General features: G+C 34.9%; 1 protein-coding gene across 1 annotated transcript in view; it reads right to left on the reverse strand.

The window, feature by feature from the left end:
- FAF1 (Fas associated factor 1) overlaps positions 1–12,556 on the reverse strand; it is a 161,281-nt gene that overhangs the window by 78,209 nt on the left and 70,516 nt on the right. Inside the window, exon 8 of the mRNA XM_035537385.2 lies at positions 3,460–3,546. Coding sequence (XP_035393278.1) covers positions 3,460–3,546 — 87 coding nt within the window. The remainder of the gene's footprint in view (positions 1–3,459; positions 3,547–12,556) is intronic.

Below are 12,556 nucleotides of genomic sequence, written 5' to 3' on the forward strand. Positions count from 1 at the left end.
GACCTGCTCCTGCCTAAACTAACATTCATTGGCATATCTGTACAATGAAGTGTGGTTACTTGTCCTGAAATGAGGATATGAGGTCCTGGTTAACAGTAGTGGTCAGGGAAACAAAGCACTAGCAGCAGCTGGTGGAAGGACAGATGCTGGAGGTCCCCTGGATGGATCCTGCACACATGGGCACAGTTACACCACCAGGTGCTTTGTTTTCTGTCTTTGTTTCTCCCTTCCCCACCCCCCAACTCATTCTAGAAGTTTTACAACTTTTTCATGTACAAATATATTCCATGTGGACAAGTTGGGTATTGTTACTTACGAAGAAGTACGCACTTTGCATCACTACACGGAAATGACTTAAAACAATGAATAAGGATAAAGTTCTACCTTTAATACAGAGACCAAAAGCAGAGCAAAAGCAACCTCTCTCCTTCCCATACTGGGCATTGGTGTTCTCTGCTACCAAACAAACAACAGAAAGATCCAGGACAAAAAATTCATCCTACTGAAATAAAGTAAAAAGTGACCTCGAGTGGGAAAAGGTTTTACCTTAGACATACATCTGTAAAGCTGATATCCAAAAAAATCATCTGCTCTTATGTAAATAAAATCATAATGCTTCCATTTAAAACTGTAACTAAAATACTGCCTACTACTGATCTCACTTTCTTTTTATTCATACATACTAGAAGGTTACTTGCTCCACTCAACAACAGCAGTAATTACCAGTGGACTTTTAGAAGTTCAGCCAATGCAACAAAGAAAATGAAAACCAAGCCAGAATAATTCACTAAAAATTCAAAAACGCATTTCGTTTTATAAGTTCAGTAACATTCAGGTTGTCATGATATCCAAAATAAACAAAGATTGAGAACAAACCATGAACCTATTTAAATCAAATTAATTATTTTTAATTTTCTGGGATAATTTTCAAGACTTCACTGCATCAGTTGATGACATACCTCCAAAATAGATTAATTAATATTAAAGACTTAATTTAAGTTTTACTTATGTAAACTTGTTAAAAAAATATTTTAAACTCATACATTGACATTGTTTGAACTTTAATGAGCAGAACAGACATAATTCACGGTGTTAAAGTTATTCAGGCACAATAAAAGCTAAAAACGTGTCTTTGTTGAATGGTGAAATGAGATTTCCAGAGACTATGTACGCCTTGTTTCTCACAATTAAAGCGTCACAGCATGAAAACATTCTCCTACTTGGGGACGTTTTGGTACCTATTTCCCTGGTGAAAGCGTGCAAAAGAGTTATTGACAATTCATACAGTATCCCATATTTCATTAGGTAGCACAAGCAGAGAACGTATCTTAACTCTGAGGGGAGACGAAGCAACAATGTTTTAAATGACTATTGACTCCACTAAATTTCCTGATAATGTCAGAAGACCGTAGTCTGTCAGGTTCATAAGAGACTCAAGATGATACAGGAATCCAATTATGCCAAGTCTATTTAGTTGTCCTGTTTGCTAAGCCAAAGGTTAACGAGAACTGCACTGAAAAACCTCCTGTGGTATTACAAAGTATTTCTTATGCTGCATAAAATGTAAATGAAAAAGTATTTTAATCAAGTCTTTAACTCTTTAATTGTGACTGTGCACTATACAATACAGCAAACAAAAACGATGGGAAAAGTGTTTTAAAAAATCTGTCACTTAACGAGGGAGATCACTACTTATTACTTAAGTAATTATTGCTGAATATTTCCAGCATGCAGAAGAAAAAACGTGCAGATAGTCATTGCTAGCATTAAATCTTTATAAATAGTAAGCTACTGCCTCTAATTTTAGACAGAAATTAATTATATTTTTGTTGGTAACACATTCCAATCTGTTTACACAGCTGACGAGTCTCAGCTGCGGCAGACTCTAGCAGTGAGCTTTGAGGACTCTCCTGCTTTGGAGCAGATGACTCAACATTCACCGATTTCATTAAAGATGAAAAGGGGAAAAATTCACCTGCAACAATGTCACTTGCAAAAACAGACTTAAAACTGATTTATGAGTTTTACATATGCAAGATATCCTACTCAAAGAAAAATTTTCCCATCATTTATTGTTTTTTCCTAACAGCTGTGGGAAAACAGATTAGAAGGGTTGAGTTTCCAATTCTTCTCTGGGCTAATGTAAACTAATAAAATGTTAAAACGGATCCAAGTTTCAAAGACTAATTACCACACAACAACATGCTGTTATTTCAGATCTTATATCTATACTCTTGTATATGCTCTTGAATACATGGACAAAGATTAACCCACCTCTCTCAAACCTAATTACTATTTCTGCAAACATTACTACAGACATTTAACAATTATACTAGAAATTTGGACAGTTTTTGCATTTTTCTTTTTAATTTGCATAAATCCTTTACCCAGAGGAAAAAAACACAGCAATTGTGTACAAACAGCAAATCTTCTTTTACAAAAAGTGGAGTAGAAAAGGACAGGAGAGTAGAAAGTAATGCATCAAAGATAATGCTAACATACAGAAACAGCAAATCCTAACTCCATCTTCATTTTGTAGCATACTCAGGATATAGACTTAGTTCAAATATGCGATTCTATAAAAATGAAAGTACTCAAGTTTTTCTGTATTTTTCTCAGGTCACTGTCTTGACATCTGCATACAACAAAGCTACATAATTATGTGTTTAAAAACAAAAACAAAAGAAACCTAAAAATAAAGGTGAACCTCACCAGCTGGCAGTAGGAACTACCAGAAAAAAAAATGAGCAAAACTGAAAGATATGATGTAAAATATGCTGTAGGGACAACCATTCAAGGAATTAAGTCTAATGTTTAACAGAACTCTGCAGTTAAATCCCACAGATTCATGAATTTGTAGGCAATTCTCTATAGTTAATTCCGCTACTGAGGGTACGTTAATCTCAGCTAATATTACACTCTATTTCTAAATAATGGTACTAATAAATGCTTTTAAATATGTTTTAAAATTGAAGCATCTTGTATACATAATACTTACAGTTTCAAAATGCAATCTTGCAAATGTTGATATATTCTTACTGGTTCTACAAGAACCAAAGAAGATACTCTCCACTGATTTCAACCTGCCTGTTTAATGTCAGACGCGTGCTTAAGCATATCCACGAATTGATTACTCAGAATATATGTAAAGAATGGGATTTTTTTCCTGAAGATTGAACCCTGCAATAGTCCTTCTCAACTTTCAAAATTATGTGCAATTTTGCTTCAGTCTAGGGACAATGACTTCCCGTAGTTTAAAACATACACTGAATTTGATACATGTGAATAATTTCTACTGATATGTGCTTCAGTAACCAATAACTTAGTATTTGCATCTTTCAATAAAAAGCTTTGTCATATGTATATGGGTCAATAAAAGTCATTGTGCGATTCTGATCAAAATACAGCTAAAATCAGCTATCTGTAGCAAGAAATGAAATGAGAACCAAAGCTACTTACTGAGTCATCTGTGGCAGAAGGAGGCCAGCCTTCCCACAACTGGTGACGGACAGGGATACTAGTTAGGTCATACACATTCCGCTTTACCTGGGAAAGAAAATCAGGACTTGTACCATCAAAAGCATATAGGCAAACAATCATTTTCACCATAATTACAAACTTCTTGATTCTTTTCCAATTATTGTAAAATGGGTTCCTCCAACAGTCAAAGGTTCAGATCTGTTTCAGAGGTTTACATGCAACACTACTAAAGTACAGTGCTGCCATAAGCAATTGAACAAACTGCTAAAGAGAAAAAAAAATATAAAATATCACTCAGAATTTGTTGTTAACGAAGCATGGTAAGCACGGAAAACTCTTCCCTCAAAAACATTAACACATGTTAAAAAAGAACTGATGCATTTCATCAGAAGTTTTGTGATGAGCACTTATTAAAACCTCAACAAAAGAAAAGTATTTTTGTACTTGTCTAGTGAGTGATAGCTCAAATTCTGTATAATACCTATACAAAGATAATAAGATAATAATATAAGATAGGGATTGCAGAAGCAGCAAGCACACGTGAAAGTTGCCCCACCAGAACTGTGACCAATGCAAGGCTTACAGCAAACACTGCTGGGTTTTGATTTTTCTATTAAACTGCTACACAGGAACGTGTGGTCCTCCCTTGCCTTCACAGATCTACTTTCATTTCTAAGTGAAGACCTCAACAACCTCTACAACAGCCAAAAGAACATTTTCAGATAAATAAAAATTAGGTTTGATACATTTTACTAACATTTGACATAACATTTCAGCAGAACATCTCAGGAAGTCACAAATTGTGTCCTGTTCCCAGCTCCACGAGGCCACACAGTCTGATGCCAGCAGACAGAATAACCAAGTATTTGACACATTAAACCAAAAGATATTAAGGCAGATGGGTAAGACTTGACTTGAAGCAAATGCCAGGACTATTATTGCAAACAGCATATTCTGATGACCTCTTTAGCCTTTCACTTGGTTACTTGTCAACTGGAAATTACAAAAATTCCTCGTAAATGGTATGTTACATATATGCCACATAACATTTTTGTTAATGTTGGTTTTGTTCAGAAGTTTTGGCAGGGAGACTGATCTGGTAACTACATTTAAATCAAAATTTTGAGAGCTATATTTTAATTAAAAAAATAAACCAAAAACATTATTTTGTTTCAGACAGAATACTGATATATTTTTAAGTCATTAAAGTGTACTTTGTATTAGTGCTTCCTCATATTTAAGAATGTCATGCCTTAAAAATACAAATATAGCTTAACTACAAAAAACATTTATTTAAATCATTTCAAATATACATATATACAGCATCTTTGTATATATGTGTGTATGCACACACACGCACCTGTGAAAAATGGAATTATGGAAGACAGAACTCTATAGAACTTGGTGTATGATCTCATTCCTACTGTTCAAAACAAACAGCCTTTCTTCAGTGCTTCTTAACAAGAGGCTGGCCTGCTGTGCAGTATTCATTTCACAGTAGTATCAAGGTAAAGAGATGTCATTACTCAGTACTGACCCCACAACATCCCATCAACATGTAACAATACTGAGCTGTGATCACAAGAATATGGTTCTTGCTATTTTAGTTTTCCTGCAGTAAATACCAGGATAAAGCATCTCTGTGAGATAACCGTTCTCCAATTACACATTAAAAAGTCGTATTTTCCCAATATTAAATTCTAAAAAGAGCTATTTTGAAATAACAAGTGAAACTTATTTACAGAAACATGGGATCAATAGAACGACATTACATTGTTTTCAAAAAGTCTTCAGAGGTAAAAATAAATAACTCAGAAGTCACATTCCTCAAATTCCCTTTTAATTCCAAAGCACAACAGAAAAGCATTATGAAAAAAACAGTATTTCCCTTCTTTCATTAACTTATCTGTAACTGCACTGAATTCAATAACATTCCTCTGCTATTCTAAGCTTGAAAGGCATGCTCGGGGTAAAGTGTTATGTTGGTATAAAGCACAATGCCAGACTGATGTGCTGAACAAAAGTGATCAAAGTTGAAGTAATTTTAGCCAAGGCACAAGTATTCTGCTGCATTATTCTACCAGAATGACATCTGTTGAGCAACTCGTCGCAGGATAAACTAGTTGTTCTAGACAGGGCTGGTCGGGCAGGAGACCATGCAAAACTTATTGGAGTAATGTTTAATTAAATAAACTGCTTGGGTTAAAATCATAGCTGGATTTTGAATCCTTGCCAAAGTAGTCCTATTTCAAACAAGAAGACACAATTATTTAAGATAAAATAGGTTTGCTTTAAAATAACTTAAATTTTAGGTTTATTTGGTAATGAGAATAGTATCAAGAAAGCAGAGTGAGAAAGTTTTAGAAACTAGAAACATTTAATAATCAATTACAGAAGCTCCCTTTTCTTCATTAATTGTTTCAATTTCAGTTTAAAATTAAAAAAATATGTGAAGAGAAAATAAATATTCATTTCAAACATAAGCATAAAACGCTTCTTCACTACATCGGCAAAATAAAAACCTATGGCCACATTCTTCACGCAACTGAAAAAATTTCAGTTTGCACAGTGAGTGGAAGAAGTGTCTGTTAAACTTGCATTTAAAAAGTTCCCATGGTGTCTATAGGAAGACTGAAATCTTTGTAAGTATATGTAAATCTAACTAACTTCCAGTGCCATCCACTGAGCTACATTTATTGGCAAACTTTTTGGTTCCCCAGCTTTGATCAGTTAGAAATACTAATTGGTGGTATTGTCTTTGTGTAGCGCAGAATTTCTTTTCATAATGCTCAGACGCCGTGGTGACTGGCACATTACTATGGCAGCCACCCCTCTCAGATTATAATCTCCAGAATATACTAAATTATTTAAAAACAAATTAGAGGCGCATTTATTTGGTTCCTCAATTCAGCTGTGAACAGTATCAATACAAGTGTTTAAATGGAATGAAAAAAAAAATATTTCAGATGAATTTTTATGCAAGTATAATTAATTCCTGCAGAATGCCCTGACTTGCAGCTGTACCAGGTGCTGGAGAAGCACATGAAGTTTTACCTTTACTCATTTTCTCTGCTATTAGAACAAAGTCAGCATATTAAAAGATGTTTCTAAAAACCTGTATGTGGAAGTAGCCAGACTGAGAAAAATTCCCAGATACAGGCTGAGTCCTACTTTCTTACCTTTCACTGCTTTTTTAGGAAGTAAGAATATTCCTTTAAAAAACAGGGTTAAACACAGAAGATACTTTTTTTTTTTCAGAGATGAAGTTAATGCAACATTCAAAGCCTTTCCACATCTATTTTAGTAAGGATGAAATGAAATAAAATAGATAAATAGATAACAGGGTGAGAATTCTGTACCAGGTTATATGATGACGACCTGCTGGTGGTTTCACATATGAGGAGTAAAAAGCTTTTTTCACATTTCTGAACTAGAAAAACCCGAAATTTACTGTTAAAAAGTCTAACACCTACAGAATTGTTTAAAAAAATTAAATATGCTGAATCATCAAAGAAGTGTCGTGCCTGAATCTGTATCTTTGAATCACAACAAATCACAACAAAGTTTAACAGTAGTTTCCCTCAGGCTGTTTTCTGCTTATGCAGGTACAAAGTTAATTGAAATAATGTAGATAATGAACTTTTGTTAGTCTTATTATTAAATATAATTTATGCAAAGCTGTAAATTGGCTGAGATGCTAAAGACTGTTCCAGGCACATAGGCAGCATGAAAGACAGTGCAAAAATGAGTGCATGAAAGGAAGACAAAAGGAGCAATAAAGTCAGAGGACTGTGAGGAATGTGGAATGTGAGTTGGGGGATGCAGGGAAATTAGATCAGACGCAGACAGAGCAAGGTTGCATGGGGCTTTGATAGCAAAACGAGAATCTTGACTTTGACATTATAACAGAGAATTAGCCAAGACAAGCAAGTACAATTTTCAGGGGACAGCAATGATATGGATGGGGCAGTGACAGGAAGAAATGCAAAGTAAGCAAAAGCATTTTGGTGAAGAAAAAAAGAAAAAAAGGAGGGAAAAAATGGCTGAAGTGATAATCATCACGACTACAGAGGAAAGCCTTTAACACCTCAGCCAAAGAACAGACATGTTCCAAGGACAGATAGTGGAGAGCATCACGGCTCTGGCAGCAACTCACGGGAAGCAGGGACACCGCATCTCCAGGTTTCTACACACAGGGAAGTGTCAGAGGTGATAAAGCAGTGAGGCTGAAAGGCTACTGATGTTATCGGTAGTTCTGAACACAGAAGATGGGGCAGATAAAATGGTAATTTCTGTTACCTGTGGACTACCTAAAACTACTAGAGATACAGGGATGTGAGAGTAGAGAAAGAATTTCTGAACCAACACCTCTGCCACAAGCTGCTGCACACATGTGCTCCACAGGAGTAGTAAAGAAGCAGGACAGAAATGGAAGAGGTTAGGAGAGAAAAAGTGAGCCAAAACAGAGAAAGTATTTTGTATTTTAGCCAGCTAGCCACAAGCAGGATATAGCACGTTACTAGCCCTTTCTTTACAAGCAGTACCGCATCTCTAAAGACATGAAATGATAACTTTCTAACAGCTGACTGAAGTTTAAATTCTGTAATGCTTCCAGTTAGTCAATTAAGATGTCAGAATCAGACTTTATAAAATACTGGTGTTTGCTTCTCAACAACTGCAAAGCACTGAAACTCTCCAAGGAAGACTCATGATGCTAAAATAACTATTTCCATTTGCGTATTTACTCAATTCACTCTATTGTAATCTGAAGGAAAAAAATATATATTTCTAATCAAAATACTTTATCTTTCACTTTATCATTTTAAAGTTTCCTCAGTAAGCTAAAGCTTTAACCAACAAATGCATTTTTGATGCTTCTAAATCTTTAATTGCAATATCTAGAAAAGAGATTGAAGTACATAAATTTTGCCACTAATTGTTGGAAATGTGGAATAAGAGCTTCCCATGTCTAAGGAAGAAATTAGTAATTTAAAATAAGTAATCCACGCTATTTTCAGTTTGAGTAATGATGCAAGGAGAAACAGGTAACTACTGAAAGTACATTTAAGTGGCTGAATAGGCGGACGTGAAGTTAATGCATTATCTTGCTGTTACGTATTTTGAAATGGCGAAGGGAAAATTTTCAGGAGAAAAAAAATCTGCACGGAGACAACAAACTTAGAGAGATGATTCACCATAACTTTTTAGGAAAAAAAAAAAATCTAATTTAGGAAAACAGAATACTAGACATGAGAACAAACTCTCCAGAATACCTGTCTTCTAGAAAGGCATATGGATTTTTTTGGTCCCCAACAAAGCACTTAGAGATTTGTTTCCCCAGATTCGGGTCCATTACACTGAGTCATTAAACATGTCTTGAACACAGCAAAGAATGAAAGCTGAATAATTCAGTGTGGAAAATTCAACAAAAATTTTAATTTAATTTTACTGAAGCAGATTCTTGAGGGCTGGATACAGTCCAAATTACTTACATAAAATATTATCGGCAAAATTTAAGTGTCCTAAACTCCAAAAACTGTATTTTTTCCCTGTAAGCTACTTGGCCATGTTCTGTCTACAGCTGACAGAATGTCACCTTCAGAGAGAGATTACCTACTCCCTTTATATCGCCTTTGAGCTGTATTTGTGAACCATAACACTTATTCAAATAGATTTAGAATACCTGTAAGTTACCCCTAAGTAACAGTTGTTATCAGAAGCCCATCTATAGTGAAGGCATTACCAGATGACTTAGACTTAAATAACACATTTAAAGTTCATCACATTTTGTAAATACTTGTAAAAAAGCATCCTGCAATTTCAGTTCAGCAACAAAAATGTCATGAATAAATTACTTTCATAGATTTCACAATTTTTCATACTTCATAATCCTTGATTTCACTATTTGGAACTCATATTTAAACCTCTCTCAAATCAAACAATCTTGGATGTCACTTTATTTTTTTTATTTTGTTTTTTAATAGTTTTCTGCCAATTTAACATCTTAATCCCACAATCTACAAAAAATCCAGTGGGTAATACCAGTATATTTTTGTATATTAAAACTGCACATTTTGAAAAAGAAAATAAGAACAAGGATTCAATTAAACATTACACTGATCATTATTATGTGAATTCCTCCAGATTACCTGATCCAAATACATACCTATAGTATAATCTAAAAAGATGGATATCCCAAGGACATGGGATATCCCCCTCAAAGCTTTAGCAAGTTATGTTCTGATCCAAAAATACCTTTTTCCAACCGCCACCTCCTGCCCCAACTTCTCCACCAGACTTAATCTGAGCTCTCCAAGCTACCAGATACCACTTTTTGCCACTGCTTTGGATCTGCCCTCTTCCTTGGCTGCAGCAAGTCACAAATGTTTGGCTATATTCACTACACATCTCATTTTGCTCATTCACCATCTCTTACCTGGACATACTAAGGATACTGAGCATGAATATCAGAAATTTGAATATCAGAAACTTCCACACAATGTCAAACACATACGCAATGCAGGATGTGCAAGATACAGTGAAACACCTTTAATAAGAATTGTTTATTAAAAAAAAAGATAATTGCTTGCTAAATTTTAAAGAGAAGAATAATGAAGTCATGGATAGTGAGATCTGTGATAGCATAGCGGAGACATTTCTATATATCTATATTGAGAGAAATTTGAATTCTGTATGCAATTAACTGCATTAAAAATGTTGTTTCAACCATCGTTTTCTGCCAGCATACATGCGCATTTTAATTTTACAGAGTAAAAGGCCTCTTTGCTGATCTCCATCCATAAATACCTAAACTAGATATCCTTCTAGAAGAGTGTTACAGCTAAATGCAACTTACAATCTTATGAACTTGATGCAGAAGTTACTGATTGCAGCTATATGGCCTGCACTCCCCAAAGGTTCAGCCTACATAATTATTATGATTCATTGCTTGTAGTGCCTAGGAGACCTAATTGTGATAATCCCCTCTGAATTTAAAAATGCATGACCCTTTGAATTTTTTAATAGAAACTTAGAAGAAGAAACAAATTCTTACAGAAGAAGGAAAAAACACATCTTTAAGAAATTGAGGCAAGAGATATGAGTATTAAAAGAAAAATCTTTTTAGCAGTACACAAGCATAAGGTTGAAATAGGGCATGAAAGAATTAAGAGCGTGAGCTAGCTGTGACATTAGAAATTGAAAGGAAGATGTGATTAGGGTTAAAAGAGATCAAACAACAAAGACTTAGTGGCAAAACAATTTTATGAATTAGTTTGAAAATGCCTTAAAGACTTCTGCTAACAAAATAAAACTGATGATAATACTTGAAGTCTTTCGGGTTTGTTTTGTTCTAAATAGTGTGCTGACACAGAGGAGATACATTTTGAAGTCCTAGTTTCCTTCTCCATTCCATAGACATGTTCATTTAAGAAAACGTATTTATTAATAATACAAATGAAACGGTACGGCTCTTTTAACTGACCTTCATGTGCATTATAAAAGAGAACAGGCAAGTGATATTAAGTCATCTATTACCAGGTCACTAACAGGAGACAACTGCTCTTTTGACAAAGCACCCAAAATAAAGGACAAATACAGTCTCTAATATTGTTCCCCCAAGGAAGGATATTAATCTGCCACAGGAAAGTTACCAAAAGAGCTTGCTAATGCTACAGTCTATCTCCTTTTATGTCCTAAAACGTTGATAAATTGCCAAATGCCAAGGATTTTATCCCCATTCAAAATTAACATTTTAAGTCCCCTTTAAAATCAGCAGGACAACTCTGGAAGTCCATACTCATGCAAAATCCCATACCTGTTAGGAATAATTAGACATTTGTTTTGCTATAGAAAACATTGCTTTTATTTACCACCTTTTAGCAGATTTCAGATTGCTTCAAAAGCACGATGGAAATTCTCTACAGCAGTATGTGCAGCTGTAGCAGATCTGAAGCCAGACAGAGCACCTCACCTGAATATACAGAATATACAAGCTGAATTAGGATATCTCTAGGAAGAAGCCATGAATGACTGATTAGAAGACCACTGCAAGTAGACAAGCATAATTAGTAAGATCAGTTCTGTATCTTCGGAGCTTAAAAAAATAGTCATACGAAAGCCACTAGTTGAAACAGCTATCTATTAAATATAACAGTCTGTACTAGGGTAACAGTTTGCATCTGGGCTAACCTCATGAAAGAGAGGGAGCCAGGAGCCAAGGGACAAAAATTTTGTACATGGTCTGCATACTTGGAGACTTTACATATATTCCTAATAGATTACTTCAGTGATGAAATCAGTAACTGGGAGAAAAATATACCTTAACATTTACCAATCATGAAGTTAAGGGCATGACCAAGAGCAGTACCTCTAATTCAAGCTACTTAAAATAGGTATGAAAACACACTTTACTAAATACACTTTCTGTGCATCCCAACATCCCTCAGACCTACCATAGCCAAGGCTAGAAGCCACAGCCACTATGGGGTAACTGGAAAATATAAGCAAAGGTTAGAAAGTATGAAAAAATTTGCACGTCACATAGGTTTCATCCCAGTCTGTCCATATCACGTGCATATATTCAGATTACTATGCAAACAAGTGTAATTTTGCAGCTCCTGCCTTTCAGTCTATTTCATTTCCTTTGTTAGGAATTATTGCGTGAACTCCTCAGCAAAAGTCTGTATTATACTTTCCTGTATCTTATAGTGGCTGTATTTTTCTGTTTTAAGGAAATAATTGACTTACTGAGCTATAGCACGGTGAATTACTACTATATTTATTATTTCTAGGGCATGAATTATTAGTAGAAGTGAGAGAGAGAGAGAGAGGATGTGATTCTTGCAGTGGAGAGTAGATCTGTTATGTTTTCACGGCTGTCATGTTCTGAACGAAAGCTGAATTTAGACGAATTTATTTGATGACAAACGCCTTCACCTTCATTTCAAAAGAAACTGGCTTGCAACAGCCAAAGCATGATAAATACATGTATTGCTCTTTCATCACTTCCCTATTTGTGCATTTGCATATATGTTTCAAAAGTAATCAGTCATATCAATAAAATGACCACTTATTT

Source organism: Cygnus atratus, chromosome 8 (assembly GCF_013377495.2).
Source record: "Cygnus atratus isolate AKBS03 ecotype Queensland, Australia chromosome 8, CAtr_DNAZoo_HiC_assembly, whole genome shotgun sequence".
NCBI classification, from domain to species: Eukaryota; Metazoa; Chordata; class Aves; order Anseriformes; family Anatidae; genus Cygnus; species Cygnus atratus.